The sequence below is a fragment of the Hemicordylus capensis genome, chromosome 12 (assembly GCF_027244095.1).
Source record: "Hemicordylus capensis ecotype Gifberg chromosome 12, rHemCap1.1.pri, whole genome shotgun sequence".
Classification (NCBI taxonomy): domain Eukaryota; kingdom Metazoa; phylum Chordata; class Lepidosauria; order Squamata; family Cordylidae; genus Hemicordylus; species Hemicordylus capensis.
This window is the reverse complement of record NC_069668.1, coordinates 10,411,903-10,430,962: the sequence shown is the minus strand read 5'-3', so window position 1 is coordinate 10,430,962 and position 19,060 is coordinate 10,411,903. Positions and strand designations below refer to the sequence as shown.

At 49.5% G+C, this 19,060-nt stretch overlaps 1 protein-coding gene across 1 annotated transcript in view; it reads right to left on the bottom strand.

The window, feature by feature from the left end:
* The window catches only part of PPM1E (protein phosphatase, Mg2+/Mn2+ dependent 1E), a 47,508-nt gene extending 38,650 nt beyond the window's left edge, over positions 1-8,858 (bottom strand). The window contains exon 1 of the mRNA XM_053275100.1: positions 8,122-8,858. Within this exon, the coding sequence (XP_053131075.1) occupies positions 8,122-8,654 (533 nt within the window). The 5' untranslated portion in view covers positions 8,655-8,858. The remainder of the gene's footprint in view (positions 1-8,121) is intronic.
* Positions 8,859-19,060: the final 10,202 nt, after the last annotated feature.

The following is a 19,060-nucleotide window of genomic DNA, read 5'->3' as shown; positions in this document are numbered from 1 at the left end:
TCTGGTGGGCCATGGTGGGAAACAGGATGCTGGACTAGATGGGCCTTCTTGGGCCTGACCCAGTAGGGCTTTTCATATGGGCCTTTTACAAAAAGTTCCATGGTTTTCACAACAATTCTTGGTCACCACTGTGTCCCCTTCACCATCTACCTATACAAATCACACTATTTGCTCCTAGTTGGGTTTTTTGCCTTTAAAAACCAAAACCAAACCAGACCTTCAGCCCAAACATGCATTGTCATCAAGTCAACGCTCTCCGCTCTCCATTTACTCCCATTTTCATCTTCTAAAGTGGCCCCCAGCTCCATCCAGGCGTCTACTGTTGTCCTCCATTTAATACACACAAACACACACATACATTTTCCATGGGAAGCAGATGCCAGAATCTATTTTCTGAATCAATGTCTCGCTATATACAGTTGTTTAAAATGTCATCTGGTGCTGCGGCTGCAGCCATTTTCCGGCTCTCTCTTTCTGAACCCTGCATTGCTCCCTTGTTGATGGCAACATTTCCATTCCCCATTCAGCTCGGTTTCACATGCTTGATCCTGGGAGTCAAAGTGTCCTATTTTTACCTAGGGCACACCACAGGAGATGCCCGTTGTATTGCTAAGACCCAAGAGCCTGTGAAATCCCTCACCCTGCTGGCTACCACCCGTTTTCCCTCCCTCCTGTCCCCAACTGGCTCATCTCCAAGCCCACGGCCTACCACCATACAATTCTACTTTGCCCTCAATCTTTCATCCCCCCCTCTAGTTCTTCCCCTTGGCCTTCCAGCAAGTCCAATGTGCCACCATCCTTAGAGTCTCCTTTCAGCTCGAGCCCCGTCCCCTTTCTTCCCTTTCAATGGGTTTCATTTCCTCCAACCTAGAACCATGCAGATTCTTGTCCCCATTTCAAACAGGAGCTCTCCCCCCCCAACCCTCTAATAAGAAAGAAAAAAAGAGGGCACACTATTCATGCAGGCGCTGATTTACCACCTCTGGAACAAAGGCCCATTTCTGAGCTCCCAGGCGCCCCTGTCCACATCGTTGAAAAAGGTTTTGTGTTCGCTTCGAGGCCTGGCAGAGCAGGGAGGACATTCTGCTCGCCATCCGTGCCAGAGGGTCAGCTGCCAAAGCCCCGGCTTCCCTCCAAGTCTCAGGACTGTTTTCTTCTACCGAGGCTGGAGAGTCTTCTTTTGAACCCGAATGAACAGTTCTAAATCATATGCTTCAGTAACCCACTGGATTTCATTTTTATTTTATTTCTTGCCTTCTGCTTTATCCATCTGTTGAAGAGTCTTTTCCAGAAAGCGTTCCGCAACTCTCCGCTGGTTACCTGGGGAGTGCCACGGGCACAAAACTTTCCCTGGTAGATAGAGTTAATGGGTGTTGACGGCAAATGGCAAGCGGGGGCGGGGTGGGGTGGGGAAGTGATACCTTGACTGCAGAAATTAACATGGAGCATATCAGTTTTCCCCGCATGAATAACCTGTCCAGGAAAGAGCCTTTCCAGCAAGGCATGTCTCTAAACTGAGGAAGAGGAGAGAGCTTGGCAGTCAAACAGCAAGCAACTCATTTCAGTCTTGGAACAGGCCATACGCAACTGGAAAGGAAGATCTTCTGGGACCACGACATCAGTGTTTCCTCCGACAGGGATTCCCAGATGTGGTTGACTACAATTCCCAGAATCCCCAAGCAAAAGCCATTGCAGCCGGGAATGCTGGGAGTTGTAGTCAGCAACGTCTGGGAATCCCTGTTGGAGGGAACACTGCACAACATCCTTGGGAGGTCCACGGCAGAGAACTTAGGGAAGTTAAGAAGCCCGTGGAACAGTGATAGGTCTGAAGAAGCCAGAGCTAAATCAATCATCTGGAGAGGGCTGCCTAGTCTTAGAACATAGGAACATAAGAACAGCCCTGCTGGATCAGGCCCAAGGAGGCCCATCTAGTCCAGCATCCTGTTTCACACAGTGGCCCACCAGATGCCACTGGAAGCCTGTGGAGGGCATGCCCTCTCTCCTGCTGTTACTCCCCATAGGTCATAGGGAGTAACTTCCTGGGCCTATGAACTGAACACACACACATGTACGTCTGGTTGGGACTAAACCTTCACCTCCCCATCTTCCACTTGGAGCACCAAGAGTCTTACAAAACAGGGTTAATGCTTCAGCCCTGGAGAAATAAGGGCATGTGTCATAATTCATTTCCAAGAAATGGAAGAGAAATGCCAGACAACTTGCTACTAAAATGGAGCAAGAAAGTTGTGCAAGCCCACACTTGGGTCTGAAGGAGAAGAATTATCTTGCTTGGGGTGGGGGGTGGGGGAGAGAAGCACGATTGCTTGATTGTAAGAGAGGAGACCCTAGTTCAAGTGAGGGTGGATCACCTATTTGGCCCTCTGGGACACACGGTCATCATCCGGTCATCATGCTGAACTACTGAATGAGCCCGTCCCCTTCAAGTCATGGTCATTCCAGCCACCTAACGAGTTCATCAAGGAACCACGCCTCCATTGCCAGGCTCTTGGGTCCATCACCACATGAGCGGCAATTTCAGCCAGACAGCCGCTCTAGCGGAACACACCGACCAACTCCTTTCTCAAATACAGAAGCTACATTTCAAGAAGAGGGCTGGAATTAAATTATACACTCAGCAACCTTACGGCTCGCTTCCCTCCATTGTGAAAGCCATCCATCCATTCCTAGCCTGAACCTGCCATTTCACTAGTGGCGCATAGATGGGGGGCAGGGGGGTGGGCTGTCCTCCTAACCCCCAAAAAATTCAGTATTGTGCTTTTGGAAAATGCACACACGGCTGAACTCTTGTGATGCAATCCAGGCCTCTAAATCTCTCTTTAGACTCCCAGTGCTTAGCTAAGCCAATGCGTTAAGCTGCTGGGGGGATGGGGCGGGGCAGCTATATTTAAAGCCAGGATTCCTCTACCTGCTCGCCTCCAACGGAGGTTAGATCTCACAGCAGGTTTGAGAAGCCCTCCTGTGCAGCTGCACACCTGCCCGTCAGAACGTTGACACCGGTTCTGCACATTCACCTTGGCTGCTTCTTCCACAACGGGGCCAGCTGCCTGTCTTTTATCCCTGCAGTCCAACCAAGCCTCCCCCTGGGAAACTATGTTCAGCACGAAGCACGGCAGAAGGAGCTGGTCACTCTTGGGTGAAGTCTATTGTTACAGCCCCGATTCCCCAACGTCTTTTTTTTTTTTTTTAATAACATTGCCTTCCAAAGTGCTTTGTCTGGTTGGTTCCTCTCCGTCTGCATTTAGCCTTATTACCCAGACAGCGAAGTGATGCCACTCAAGTATTCTGCGCAACATGCATCATCCATTCATCAAGGGATGACTGTATACGACGTGGGTATTATGCACTAAATGACACCATTTGTCGCCCAAGCATGAGGAAGGCAACAGCGCCGTCTTCATCACAGTCCGTCTACACCAGGCACGGAAAGAGGCCCAAGCACCAGCCATGAAAGGGGTCATCCTCAGGGTCCCCGCTAACAGGGATTCCCAGATGCTGTTGACTACTACTCCCACAATCCCAAAGTAAAAGCTATTGCAGCTGGGGATGCTGGGAGTTGTAGTCAACAACATCTGGGAATCCCTGTTACACACTGGTCTGAACCCTATTTTTCTGTGGTCCAAGCCTGACCTTCTGCCGGTTCATGTGTGCTATAGAGATCACACAGAATGATTCCTCAATTCCCATCTTATTTATTTATTCTTTCTCTGTGTAAACCACCCTGAGCCATTTTTGGAAGGGCGGGATAGAAATCGAATAAATAAAATAAATAAATAAAAATAACCAGGACCCTGATAACTGCACACACGTACAGGGAGGGAGGAGCGTGCTCACTCCAAACTCCAAGCACTTCTGCTCCCACACAAGGCGACAGAGCCGTGAAACTGGAACACAAAGAGCTTCTGGTTTTGCCTGGAAAAGCCAAGCACCAAGCTCAAGCACCAGCTCAAGGGATGACTGTATACGATGAGCTGTATACGACAGCTCAAGCACCAAGCTCAAGCACCAGCTCAAAGGAACGCTGGTTTTTAAAAACTGGTAGCAGCGTGGTCACCCTAGGATCCAACCAGACAAGCCCAAGTGATCCTTAAGAGAAGGTGGTTTCAACTCAACTGACTCCTCTCTATAATCACAGCTAATTCCAGATTTACCAAGCTATCGGCTGCTTGCATACGGCATTCAGAACTGATGAGCAGAGCCGGAGCCCTAAAATATTTACCTCTTCAGCCATTAGTTGCCTGCAGCCATGTTCTCCATGGGGTATGAATATAAGCAGAGCTAATACGCAAGCTAGTTAGCTGGCTCAACTGCCATATGAATTATTGAAGCACCCAGGAGCAGTGGAGTTCCTTACAGTTCTAATGTATGACACTAATGTTCCCTTCTCTACAAAATACCCTATTAAAAGCTGCTTTAATAATGGCAATTTTTTTCCCTTTGTAATGGAGTGAAGAGAGAACAGCAAGAACATTTTTGTCCAATTACGAAAGACATCCGCATTCATTTTCTAAAGTGGGCAGGAAGACTGCTTTCATCAGACCAGCAGATCTTTTTGCAGAAGCCCGGACAAGCAAGAAGTCAATGACCAAGCAGGTAGATCCAGCATGGTGTAGTGGTTAGACTGCTGGACTAGGACCGGGGAGACCCGAGTTCAAATCCCCATTCAGCCATGAGACTAGCTGGGTGACTCTGGGCCAGTCGCTTCTCTCTCAGCCCAACCTACTTCACAGGGTTGTTGTGAGGAGAAACACAAGTATGTAGTACACCGCTCTTGGCTAAGATAATAATAATAATAATAGATCCTGGGAGAGACATTTGGCCCACTGGGAAATCACCATCTCCCTAATGATGACAACAAATATTTATATACCACTTTTCAACAAAAGTTTCCAAATTTATTTATTTATTTATTTGATTTGTATACTGCCCTTCCAAAATGGCTCAGGACGCCCCCCCCCCGTATTTACATAGATAAATAAATAAAGATGGCTCCCTGTCCGCAAAGGGCTCACAGTCTAAAAAGAAACACAAGACAGAGACCAGCAACAGTCAATGGAGGTACTGTGCTGGGGTGGATAGGGCCAATTATGCTCCCCCTGCTAAATAAAGAGAACCACCACATTAAAAAGGTGCCTTTTTGCCTAGTTAGCAGGGGTTAAAACCCTAAGGCATGGGCAGCTCACAACGTTATAGCCCTGCTACCTATTCTTCTTAAATTTTGTTTTCTGGTTGTAAGAGAGAGTATGTAGTCGCAAGGGAGAGAATCTAAGATCAATTTCAGACACCACTTAAATCAGGGCTTGACACTTCCCACCTGCCATTTCACCACAGCTGCCACATTCCCCGACTTCGCTTTCCTGAGGATATTCTAGACCAGACTTGCTCAACTTAGGCCCCCCTCGCTGTCTTTGCACTAAAACTTCCATAATCCCCAGCCACAGTGGCCAATAGTCAGGGATTCTGCAGGAGGGCCGAAGTTGAGCAGCCCTGTTCTAGACACCGCCGCCACCCCCAAAGCAGTGTTCGCTCTAACAGGGATTCCCAGACATTGTTGACTACAACTCCCAGAATCCCCAGCCAAAGGCTATTGCAGCTAGGGATGCTGGAAGTTGTAGTGAACAACATCTGGAAATCCCTGTTAGAGGGAACAGTGTCCCAAAGCAACATATAGCAACCCCCAGCACAGGACTTCCAGTGACTGTTGCTGGTGTCTATCTCATGTTTCTTTTCAGATTGTGAGCCCTTTGGGGACAGGGAGCCATCTTATTTATTTATTATTTCTCAGTGTAAACTGCCTGGAGCTGTTTTTGGAAGGGCGGTATAGAAATCACATAAATAAATAAATGATATATGATATAATATACATGCAGACAAGGGGCACCTCATTGTCTTGCATATTCAAGATCGGATCAGTTTGGCTGTCTGCGTCCTTTCCCCTCCTTCCACTTACCAGATCTCCCATCCCTTTTGATTTTTGTTGTTTGGAAGGCCATGTGGGCCCACTAGGGCTGAAGAACCTAAAGCTTCCCCCATCTCTGTTTGAAAAAGAAACTGACAAGACACCTTGGAGGTGAAATTTACCAGAATTCCTGCTTTATGTCAGTTAGGGACAGGTGGGCAGGCTGTGTGTGCAGCAGCCAAGCCCAGTAGCAGGACCCTCTGGACCACCAGCATCTGGCGAGTGAGTATCTTCTCCTGCAGTAGCAGATTGTACAATGCCAATTAAACCAGAAGACCACCACCTTGTGCAGGGTGGGGAAAGTGTGCTAACTGAAGCAGGGAACGTTTCTCAAATGATGATGAAATGCTTCAAGATCCACGTGTGCACGACTGACACCTCAAATGCCCATGGCTGCACCTCAAAATATAAAACAATATCTCCAACATCTCAAGTAAACATGGGGAGAATCCTCCTCAGTGGGTTTAATTGTTTTACGTGCCGAGTTAGAGTCGGATGGCTCTATAATGCCTATAGAGTGAGGATGGTATGAATTTAACAGAGAAACGGCATCTTCAGGAACGGAAGGATTCAAGCCAAGAAGCAGCACCTCTTAGAGGACTCCAGTGACAGTATCTTTGACTCGCTGTTTAGATATAGCATTGTTTCTACAAGCAGGTGGTCTGGAAGGAGCCATTTCTTTCCCCAAAGCTAAGTAGGTTCTCATGCAAAAGCTCACAAAGCTATCTGAGTATACCGGAGACAGACCTAAGATAGATGGCTGTCTGTGCAATGTTTTGCATTTATTGTTTAATGCACCCAGTTTTTCCAAATACTAACTGTGAACTGTTCATTCAGAAGATTTTCAGGATTAGACTCATAACAATGCCAAAGGATAGGGGTGTGTGTGTGTGGGGGGGTGCTACTTGCTCCTATAGACAGACACAGATACACAAATATACACAAACCAAGCTGAACCAAAATATACTTTGACCGTGCTGTCTCCAAAATTCAGTCGCTGAGGGCCGGGGCGGGGGACCCCCTCTTGTTTTTTTACAAAATATTTTGGCTAAGGAGTAGGAGTCTGCACTTGTGAGAATGCAAAGATCTCTCTCCTGCTGGGTCCCAGATCTGCCGCATCCTCTGTGCAGAGGTCAGGAACAGAAATGAATACAAACGGATTGCAAAACCCGCTTGCCTCCTTTCTCTCTCTGGCAACAGAGTAACACATTCTCCTGCAACTGTCAGCTCCTTAGCACAAAGCTCCCCAGCCGGCTATGCATATTTTCACAGGTTTCTATGCCTCTTCGAGCCCTGTCAGTCTTAGAGGGTTCCGGGTTTCTTGGGAAGAAAAGGGCGCCAGCAGCAACCAGGCCTCCTTCCAGCCTGCAAAGCCAGAGGGTAGCACCACACGCACAGCATCATGGGGGACCAGATCTTGAGGCTTTGCCCTGGGAGGAGATCCCCGCTGCTGCCTCCTCTTCCCCTCCAGCCCTCCGAGCCTGAACACCTTCTCCTGGTGACTTCTGCTGCTAGGTATGCCTTCCAGCTTGCACGAGTGCGCGCACACACACACACACAGCTCCTTCTTCACCCCCTTCCCCATTACCCACAGTGTTCTCCTCATTCCTAGAGGTGTAAGGCATCCCCCCGCACACCCCAAACCAACAAGAAACCAATATCCACCACCTCCCACCCCACATCTATAGGAAGAAAGCCACAGGGGAGTTGAGAGAGGAGAAACCCAGCGCTCTCCACCTGGTCAATTTCTTTTCCTCCGCCTGGTCAATTTCCATGCAAATAGTCAGTTTCCAGCCCTCTCGCCAAAGAGGCCCCTTCCGGGCTCCCCACCTTCTGTTAAATTTTTGTGCATCACTTGCACTCTGCCACATGCATGTGCAGAGCCCTCTGTGGAAAGGGTCGAGCGAGGGCGGGTGGGGAAGGGGAAGCGCCAAGCGGCGGTGCCCTCTGCCCATGGCCAGGAGCCCCCTGGACCACCACCACCACGCAGGCTGCGAGGCGCGAGAAGGGGGCCTGGTCTGGGGCGGCTGAGTGACCCTCGCCTGGCTGGGGTGTGTGTGTGTGTGTGTGTGTGTGTGTGTGTGTGTGTAGAAGACGCGCGCTCTGCCCATGCCCCGGAGCCCGCCAGCCCCGCATATACTCACTACTTGTAGAGCTGGTGGAGGCAGAGATCCAGGCACTCGCCCTCCACCTCCTCCTCGGTGATGGGCTCCGAGAGCGGCCGGGGCAGCGCGGGCAGCGGCGGGGTGGGCGCCCGGGCCGGCGGCGGGGGAGACGGCGGCGCCTCACCCGCTTCCTCCTCCTCCTCCTCGGGGGGCTCCGGTTCCCCGGGGGCGGCATCGGCACCGGGGTCTTCGGGGGTGGCGGCGGCAGCATCGGCATCCTCCTCCCGCTGGTCCTCGGACGGCTCCTGGCTGTCGCCTCCTCCTCCTCCTCCCGCCGAGCCTTCCTCCTCCTCCTCCTCCTCGGCTGCGTCCCCCTCTCCCTCCCCGACCGAGGGTGGCGGCTGCAGCTGGGGCTGGGGCGGCTGCTGCTCCTGCTGGGGCAGCGGAGGGGGCGGCTCGGGGGAGAGGAAGGGCCCGCGGAACTCGCCCAGGAAGACCTCCAGGAAGCGGCGGTAGCCTCGCTCCTCGGCGCTGCCGCCGGGCAACATGCTGCCGGGGCCGCTCGCCGACATCGCGCTGCTGCGCCCGGCCCCGGGGGGCGCCTGCTCCGAGGAGGACTCGCTGGCGCTCTCCCTCCGTCCGGCGGCGGATCCTCCGGCTCCCCTCCGCGGCCGCCTCGGAGCGAGCGAGGGGAGACGAGGGGCGAGCGCGCACCCCGGCCTCACGCCCCCTCAGCGCGCGCGTGCCCGCCCCGCAGCCTCCCCACAGCCCCCTCCCTCTAATGCTGCCACTGGACCGGCGAGGGGCGGAGGGAGGAGTGGAGAAGGGTGGAAGGCTCCTCCCACTCTCCTCCTACCCCACCCCTCACCCAAGCCCCGCCCCCAGGGATGCGCGCGGCGGCGGCTCTGCTGGCTCAGCTCGTAGGGAAAGCGGGAGAAGACTGAGGTGAGGCGAAGACAGGCTGTTCGCGCTCATGCCGCGCAAGTGCACGGGCATTCTGAGCCTGAGGTAGGCGTGGGGTGGCGTCTCGTGGAGAAGGGAGTCGTTCGTTGTCCACCCCTCCTTATTGTTCACAGGATGTCCAATGAGGAAAATTAAAATAAATAAGTAAATAAATAAATAATACCCCCGCATTCCCGCGCGCTATATCTAGTGTCTCTCTCTCTCTCTCTCTCTCTCTGTATATAGAGTGTAGACCCAGACACGTAATAGATATCGATTCAAAAAATAATTATTTTTAAATACACCATGTTTCTTGGAGATGTGTATGTATTTGTGTAGGTGTGCCAAGTTAGGCCCCCCCAACTGTTTGTTTGTTTGGACTATAACTCCCATCATGCCCAGCCACAGGGGCCAGTAGCCAGGGATTATGGGACTTGTAGGCGAACATCTGCTGGAGGACCAGAGTTGAGCAGGCCTGGTGCTATATACATGATACACCCCACCACACACATCATCATCATTATTATTATTATTTACATTTTCTATCCTACTCTTCCTCCAAGGAGCCCAGAGCGGTGTACTACATACTTAGGTTCCTCCTAACCTCCTGTGAGGTGGGTTAGGCTGAGAGAGAAGAAGCGACTGGCCCCAAGTCACCCAGCAAGTCTCATGGCTGAATGGGGATTTGAACTCGGGTCTCCCCGGACCTAGTCCAGCACTCTAACCACTACACCACGCTGGCTCCGAGTTATGTTAAACCCCTATTCCGGTTTCTGTCATGCATGTTGTAAACAGCCCAGAAACGTAAGTTTTGGGCTGTATAAAAATATGTAAAATAAAATAAATAAACAAATGCATCCTTCTAGGATCCAGAAAGGACTTGCCCGCTTTTCCACAAACATAGGAACATAGGAAGCTGCCATATACTGAGTCAGACCCTTGGTCTATCTCACTCAGTATTGTCTTCACAGACTGGCAGCAGCTTCTCCAAGGTTACAGGCAGGAATCTCTCTCAGCCCGATCTTGGAGATGCTGCCAGGGAGGGAATTTGGAACCTAGATGCTCTTCCCAGAGCGGCCCCATTATCCCTTAAGGGGACTCTCTTCCAGTGCTCACACATCAAGTCTCCCATTCATATGCAACCAGGGCAGACCCTGCTTAGCTAAGGGGACAAGTCATGCTTGTGACTACAAGACCAGCTCTCCTCTCCTAAAGCTCTCGTTTCGAGAGCGGTCGACACATAAACAAACAAATAAATAGATGGATCCCTGTTTGATGCTTTAGTTTTCTCCTATATTTAGTCACCGTCACCACTTTATTTGTTGGCCATCCCAACAACTGCTTTTGTTGCTGGTATTGTATTGTTATTGTTATTGGATTGGATTGTAATCAATTGTATCGGATTGGATTGGATTGGATTTATTATAATATAATCACCCCCAATAAGCTGATGCTGAGGATGATGGGAGTTGTAGTCCTAACACCAGCCGGTACAGGAATGGGTCTTCTTCGGCCTCCTCTTGCTCCCAGGATCTGCTCCCACAAAGCACAAGTTCCGTGGCTTTGGCAAGGCAATGCTATTTCTGCCTCCAGAATTACAACTGGCTCGATATATTCTGATGGTCTGAGAGAATATGTTGTGCCAATTGTATACCTTCTGAGTATAGTTCCTGAGCAGAATTTATCTTGAGAATGCCCTTCTGTCGTTATTTGTAGAGAAAGCCGTCCTGTGCTGATTCAGAATAAGCAATATAGGAGTACAGTCTTTTGAATGGTTTGCTAACACAATTACATTAATGCTATTAGCTGAAATACTGGACGTTCCCGCAAGCTGGCTTACCTTCATGTTTCCTGACAAACAGCAAATCCCAGCTCAACCGGAAAGGCATGAGCAAAAATGTTATCTTGATTCTTCCTTTATTCCAAAGCAACACACCCTCCTCCCCTGTCCAAGATACAATGTTGGGATCCACATTTATCCCTTTAATTTAGGACCAACCAAAGAAACTACTTTTTCACACTGTTCATAATCAACCTGTGGAATTATCTGCCACAAGATGTGGTGACAGCCACAGGTCTGGGTGGGTTTAATAAGGGTTTAGACAAATTCATGGAAGTCAGGTCTATCAGTGGCTACTAGTCTGAGAGCTATAGGCCACCTCCAGCCAGAGGCAAGATGCCTCTGAATACCAGTTGCAGGGGAGCAACAGCAGGAGAGAGGGCATATTCCCCACCTCTTGCCTGTGGGCTTCCTAGCGGTATCTGGTGGGCCACTGTGGGAAACAGGATGCTGGACTGGATGGACCTTGGGCCTGACCCAGCAGGGCTGTTTTTAAGTTATTATGACATGAATAGGCCATTAGAATATTGGAGCGGTGTATTTTAGACGTTGAAATGCAGGAGGAGAGAAGCAAACTACCCAGTTGTATTAGGAACTGGTGGGACACCCCTCCTCAATCCCCAGCAAGTTATTTTTATAATGTGACATGCCCAGCACATCAGAGAGCTTTTACTTTGACCCGTTTCAGTGTTTTCCCATCGGTGTGGTTGGAGGGCAGATATAAAAAGATACCTTATCATTTGCGCAGGTGCCTTTGGAAGTAAAAAATGTGGCACATATTTTACTTCACTGCACTTTCTATAATACTCCACGCAGTAAACTGTAAAGGTTAAGGCTCCCTCAGTCAGTTAGGTAATGATGTTCATCCTATTAGAAGTTTAAAAAACAAACCAACCCCTAAATGTGGTTAATTTGATAAATTGACTGTACTGACTGTATGTGGTTATGAACTATAATAATTGCTGTATCTGGTCAAGTACCGCAATAAATCTCTCTCTATCTATCTATCCATCCATCCTTGTGCAGGTATCCTAAAGCTGCAGACAGGAGAACAAGCTAAGAGTGCCCCATGTTTACTGATCTAGGGCAAGAACATCCTGGTTTTCCTTCTCCTCTGATGATTTTTAAACCCTTCTGGTTAGCAGCCCCAGGATTCTGGTCAGACTTCCCAGTTTCAGCCAAGGACCTGCCTACTGCTAGACTAAGGTAAAACTCAGTGCCAGTTAGTTAGTTAATGTTTTTGTATTTTCTTTTGAATCCCTATGTGCCTTTTACTTCCAGTTCCCCGTTTCCCCCAATTCCTTATTCTTTTTGCAACCCTTGTTTTATAATAAATTTCATATACTTAGAAGTGGTTTCAGTCTGATTTAAAAGGTTCTGGAGGGTTCCTTGCAACACTCGTTCCCATGTGCCTCGTCAGGTCATTCACTACTGTTGAGTTGTTTTCTGAATAATATTTTCTCGTCTAGAGCTGGGTTGTGTGGACTCTGGCTGTACAGTGCTTGTAAGTCCCAAGCTGGACAGTTCTAGGTTGTTGAAGTCGTGTCTGAGCCTGGTCAGTGGCTTTAGATCAGTCTTCAACTGGCAGCAGCCTACCTCAAAGGTGCGGTGTCCTTCTAGATTTGGGATCAGAGCAATTTCTCTCCTGAGGATAGACCCCCGGGAAGTAGAGAGCATCTCCCATTTTGTCACACTGCTTAAAAAAATAAATACATCACAAAGCACAGAGCCAAGCATATGCCGCTCTGCTGCTGAAGGAAGGACTGCTCTGATGAAAGAAGACGGACAGTGTGTTTATGGGCCCTTTTGAAAGGTTCACAACTTTCCGCCATCGCTGCAATATAGACAATAGCTGCCTCCCCAAACCTGACAGTTGGAGAAACGCAGGAATCCAACAGCACGCCCACAGGCTGTGGCCTCCATTTCACGCCCGATTATGTGTAAACGAAGCCAATTAGGCATGGACCTTGTCCAGGACCCTCCTTCGAGCCAGCTGAGTTGCCCACCCTTGCAGCTGATGGAGGGGGGCGCCCAGCAGGCGCTGAGCACCTCTTCCTTTCTTGCAGAGGTCATTGGAGCCAAGGGAACCCGTCTCTTCTACAGATGCCCTGTCCACGTTTTGGTGCCGACAGAGCCTGCATTTGAGGAGCACAGTTGTACCGCTGGCAGCGTCCCTTTTTGGGGAGGGAGAGTGAAAAGCTCTCTCTGTCTTAATCTGCTGCGCATAGCATATGGCAAAACGAGGGTGGGGGTGCAGTGGAACCAGCCAGCTCAGAAGTCTGAAATTGATTCACTCGGATGTGAAGATGCAGGCAGCAGGCAAGGTCCCACGATTAGCACTGCCAAGGGCCACATGGTGCTACCTGGGTCTAGAAGAGGCAGAAGGGGATGCCGGGCACTGCCCTGTTGCCCCAGGATGGGACGGAGAGCTGGTCTTGCGGCAGCAAGCATGAAGTGTTCCCTTTGCTAAGCAGGGCCTGCCTTGGTTTGCATTTGGATGGGTGGCCACACATGAGCCTGGCAAGATGGCCCTTTAGGGCAGGGTTTCTTGCCCCCAGATGTTGTTGGACTACAGCCCCCATCATCCCCAGACATGGCCTTTGTAGCTGAGGATGATGAGAGTTGTGGTCCAACAACATCTGGGGGGCCAAGGTTAAGAAACCCTGCTTTAGGGGATGGAGCTGTAGCCCTCCCAATGAATACCCACTCTGACATCTGGGGCCGCTTTTAAAGAACAACTCAAGACCTTTTTATTTGTGCAGGCTTTTACCCCTTCAGAGCTGCCGGGTCTCTCAGCTCTCCTGCTTCTGTTTTGTCTTTTTAAATGGTGGTTCCTTTTTGGTGTTTTATGGTTTTTACTGTTTAACCAAGTTTAAGGTTTTAAAATGAGGGTTCTTTAATGGAATTTCATTGTATTTTAACTTTTGTAAGCTGCCTTGAGATGCTTTATGAAAGGCGGCATAAAAATTGAAATTGAATTGGGTAGATGGATGGATAGATAGATAGAACATACCTGCTTTGCACACAGAATGTGCCAGGTTCAATCCCTGGCAGCATCTCCAAGATCGGGCTGAGAGAGATTCCTGCCTGAAACCTTGGAGAAGCTGCTGCCAGTCTGTGTAGATAATACTGAGCTAGATGGACCAATGATCTGACTCAGTATATGGCAGCTGCCTATGTTCCTATGATGAATGGCAATATAAACATGTAAATGGTAATAGGGAACGGGTGTGATTATAGCCCCTAAAAAGCAAGTTTAAAATGAACCCTATTTCAACTGGCCATCAGTCAGTCTCAACTGCCCATTCTCCCAGTGGTGACCAACCAGAGGCTCTCCAGCTGTTGGACTGCAACTCCCATCACCCCCAGCCATATGGGAGTGGTTGATGGGAGTTGTAGTCCAACAACAGTTGGGAAGCCTCAGGTTGTCCACCTCTGCATTATCCGTTCTTGCTCATTCATATGAGAATTAATGATACTGTAGCTCAGAGAGTTTGAGTATTTGCTTTTTCTGATCATAGAAGCTGTTTCAATGCAGCTGACATTCTCTTGCTGTTTTTCAAGGTCATCTAGGAGTTGAATTTTTGAAGGAAAAAAACCCTTCTCTTAATATTGTCCCACATCAATTATTGCTTGGCTTTAATGCACTCTTTATAAAACATATTTCTCTCCCCTCCCCCACCCCCGCCCGCAGCATACATGAGGAAATGTATTAACAAAACCTTAAAGTGCTGTCTAATAATTATAATTGACGATGAGGCCATGGAGTATGTTGAAGTGTTTATTTATTCCCCCCCACCCCACTTGCACTGTCAAAGTTCTATTTTTTGTTCAAAATAACAAGGACTAATAAGCAAACAGGTCTTTTCGCGTCTCTTTCAGGTGATATTCTAAACAGAGCGCACAGAGGCCAGGTTGGAGCCCCAATCAATCATTTTCGCCACATACTCCAGTGGACCTCAGAGCTCATCTGAAGGGGAAAGATCGCCTTGCCTTGGGGGCATCATAAATGGTGTGTATATTAAGGTGCTTCAATAAGTGAGTGCTGTGCCAAGACATCCATCACGGGACGGCGAATGGAAAGGGCTTTGCAGCCTGAGCCAGAGTCCCGTTAAGCTGAAATGCCTGGATTTATGGGCGTTTTGTCCTGTTCTAAACAAATAGGGACTCAGCCAGACATAGTCTGAAGTCTTGGGTCCACCATGAATCAGGCTGGAATGATTTCTCAGGGTCAGATCAGGTACTGAGGACAAGCACAGCAGCTTGAGGGCTTGTGGCCAGATGGTTTCCCCCTTCGTTGTGGGGCGGCCAACTAGAGTCAATGCCAGCAGAAGGGCCAAGTGGTCAGTGCTTCACGGGGCCAGCTAGCCAACCCGTGCTGCATTCCTGCAGCCACTTCTGCTGTCTGAAAAGCCATTATCAGGACCCTACCATAACCCGCCAGGTTCTGCCAGGGGCCGTGCCTTTCCCGGCCCACCAGAGCCTGCTTTGCTAAGCAGGGCCTGACTTGGTTTGCATTTGGATGGGTGGCCACACATGAGCCTGGCAAGATGGCCCTTTAGGGCAGGGTTTTTACCCGGCTGGGCACACCCTCTTCTGTGCCCAAAGGGACTTTCCCCTATCCTTCTGTTGCACAAGCCTAGGCTCCATTGGGACGGGACAGGACGCCAGAGGTCTCTCTGGGGTTTTTTCTTTAGAATGTGAGCCCCTGGAGGCAGGGGACTCTCTTCAGGCCCTCTTGGGACACACAGTTTGGGCATCAGCCTGCTAACTGGGCAGAGGCACCTTTTCAAATGGTGGGGGCAGCTCTGTAGCAACTGTCCCCACCCACACCCACCAGCACAGCGTCCCTCCCAGTTCCTGGTGTCTCCCAACTTGATTGCCTGTAAGGATTCTACCAAAGCTTTGTCAAAGCTACTGCCTGTAACCAGACAAAGGTAGATGGACCCTTCACTGGTTACAACGGAACTGCCTCAGCACATCTCTTATGTGACCAAACACCAGATTTATTACAGAAGCCAAGCTAATACCAATGAATTTTTCACAGGCCACAAGATCTGAAAGTTAAAAAAACTGGCGGTCAGGAATTCATATAAAAACCAAAAGCATCCTTTGGGAGGATTGCCTTAGAGATTTTGAGTTCCTTCCACAGAGGCTCTCCATTTTAAGAGACTGGCACGTTCAGATCCAGCCAGCACAAACATATTCAAAACAGTGCAGTGTTGCTTTAAAAAAATAAAAATACATTCCAAACATATGTCACACTACATTCCATCAAGAGACGCAAACACCTTTTGAACTCTGAAGCTCACATGTCTTGCAAGTATGACAAGACAGACAAAGCAAGGAAACATAGTGGCCAGGGTTCCCTTCCCACTAAACAAGATGCTGTTGCTTGTAGTTCAGGAAACAGGCCACTGAATCCATAAGAACATAAGAACAGCCCTGCTGGATCAGGCCCAAGAAGAGGCAATCTAGTCCAGTATCCTGTTTCACACAGTGGCCCACCAGATGCCACTGGAAGCCTACAGGCTGGAGCTGGAACCGAGGCAGTTCCAGTGTGACCAGGGAAGGGACTGTTGACTTCTACCTTTGACAAACCTTAGGTGTTTGGGTGGAACCACCTTGCTCTGGAATGTTGTGAAGGCCAGTCTTCATACAGACATAGGAAGCTGCCATTTACTGAATCAGACCATTGGTCCATCTAGCTCAGTATTGTCTGCCCAGACTGGCAGCAGGATCTCCAAGGTTGTAGGCAGGAGTCTCTCTCAGCCCTAGCTATTATGGAGATGCTGCCAGGGAGGGAACTTGGAACCTTCTGCTCTTCCCAGAGCGGCTCCATCCCCTGAAGAGAATCTCTTCCAGTGCTCACACGTCTAGTCTCCCATTCATATGCAACCAGGGTGGACCCTGCTTAGCTAAGGGGACAAGACATGCTTGCTACCACAAGGCCAGCTCTCCTACCCACGACCAGCTGACCCACTCAGGAAGTGTTGGGGAAGCCTAGTCCAGACCTCCACTTTCACTGCACGTCTGAATGTGTTGGAGGAGTCGTTTGTGCCATGCCTCCACTGCAGGGCAATGAAGGATTGTGGGAAAACTGCCCTCTGTGCTCACGGTGGGGATGGAGACTTTTAACTGGCTCTCTCTTGCCCATCCAGACCGGGCAGGAGAAGGCCCTTTGTTTTGTTTTATGGAGCCTCGCTACCTTCAGAAACGGTCCGCCTCAGACAAACCCTCATAAGTCCATAAAAATAAATTACAAATATAATTACTGTATACACTGGGGCAGAATAACACTAGTTAATTAATCCTTCTACTGCAATTCTCATTCTAAGCTCAGTGGTAACATCCTCCCGCTTCCAGTGGTTTGTGCCTCACTGCATATCTACCCTACGTTATGCTCTCCACTCCCTTTCAGAGAAGGGAAAAAACTGGCCAGGGTGAATGGCCCCGAAGAGACCAAGGCTGGGCCCCCAAATCTTCTTGACCTATCATCCTTTGGCTAGGGAGTATGGCAAATGGGGACCTCAGGTTAGAATCCCCTACCTGACCCAAACAGTTTAACAACAGGATCCCTTTGCTAACCCAAGCCCATGTTCTAAATGGGAGCACCACGATTTTGGCCCTAAAGCTGTGGTTGGACTACAACTCCCACTGTCGAAACAGAGGCCAATAGTCATGGTTGATGGGAGTGGCTCGAAGTTGCACAGGCCTGTTCTCAACCATTAAATGGTTCTTCATGATCAGTAAGACTGTATACCCTGCCTTTCAGTCAAACCGTCTCAAAGGCACGTGACCAGAGGACACTACAGTACAATAACCAGACACAAACCGTTACAGCCATCCCTTGCCAAGCACAAGGGTTCCGTTCTGGGAAAACATCACGGTTGGTCAATTCGCCGTTAAAAAGCCATTGAAATCAATGGCAAATGGGAGGGTTTGGGGAATTGCAGTCACAAAACACAGAGACAAATAGTGGGGGGGGGAACCCCCCAAATCACCAAAAGTGAGTAAGAGGAGTGAAAGGGACCCCTCAAAATGACCTTCGACCCACCAAAATCATGAAAACACCCCCCAAATTGCAAAAAAGATCTTGCCAAACCACGGATACTCAGGTCGAAGCTGGCAAGACCTGCCACAATTCCCCGGTCGCGGATACTCAAAACCCCGAGGGATGACGGTAATGGGAAATGGTACTCATGCCTTGGCTCCAAACCCAGAAGACACCCCTCAAAAGGGAGGGCCCCCCTTCAGTGATGAGCCTGTGCTCCCAAGAACCACCAGCTGCCACTTTTCTTGAAGGGGAGGGCTTCTCACCCAGGCCCGATGGAACCTGCCTCGTCTCTTGGCGCAGCTATGACACCATGCAGAAGCAACGCAAACTCGATGTTTCAGCCTGAGTTCAGAGGGGAATTCTATGACATCTGACCATATACATAATCTTAGATTATAATTAAAGCTCTGGTCGATACAACTGCCAATCCACAGCAGTGCTGCATTAGAGACGCCAAGGTCATGACCAAGGTCAAAGTCAGAGCGCAGTCAGAGCAGAAAGGGCCGTGGTTAAGGAGGAAATTCAGAGTCAGGATCAATCATGAATGGGGGGGACAAGAAAGTGAGAGAAGCCGAGAAGCCATCGCTCAAGGGAGGAGCTTCTGCTTTGCGTGCTGAAAGTCCCAGGTTCAGCCCCTGGCAACATCTCCAGGGAGAGCTGGGAAAAACCTTGGAGAAGAAGCTGCTGCCAGTCAGTGTAGGCACGACTGACCAAGATGGTCCAAGGGTTTGTGATCCAAGTCTGGTTGGAAGCGAATTGGGTCCCCAACTGAGGCTCCCGACAGGAAAAAGTCAGATCAGAGGAGGAGGAGAATAAAACTAGGAATTAAGAGGTTTGCTTTCTTCTTCTAAAATACAGAGTTTTAATGCAGCATTTGGGAGTTCGTGCTACAATTATGAGGTTATCTCACTGCCAAGCTCTGTGGTAGCAACCAGAGGCTTGCGGCGGCGGCAGTGATCAGAGCTCGCTCACCTTTGGACGGCGGCAATACCCAATTAAATCATCCTAAAACCAGCTGGATCTCTCAGATTCATGCATTTAGACACAACTGGCATTTCAAGCAACAATCCAAAACAAGCTGACATTTCCTTTTGAGTCAATGCGAGAAAATTGGGCACTTAAGGATCTTATTTTGTGCT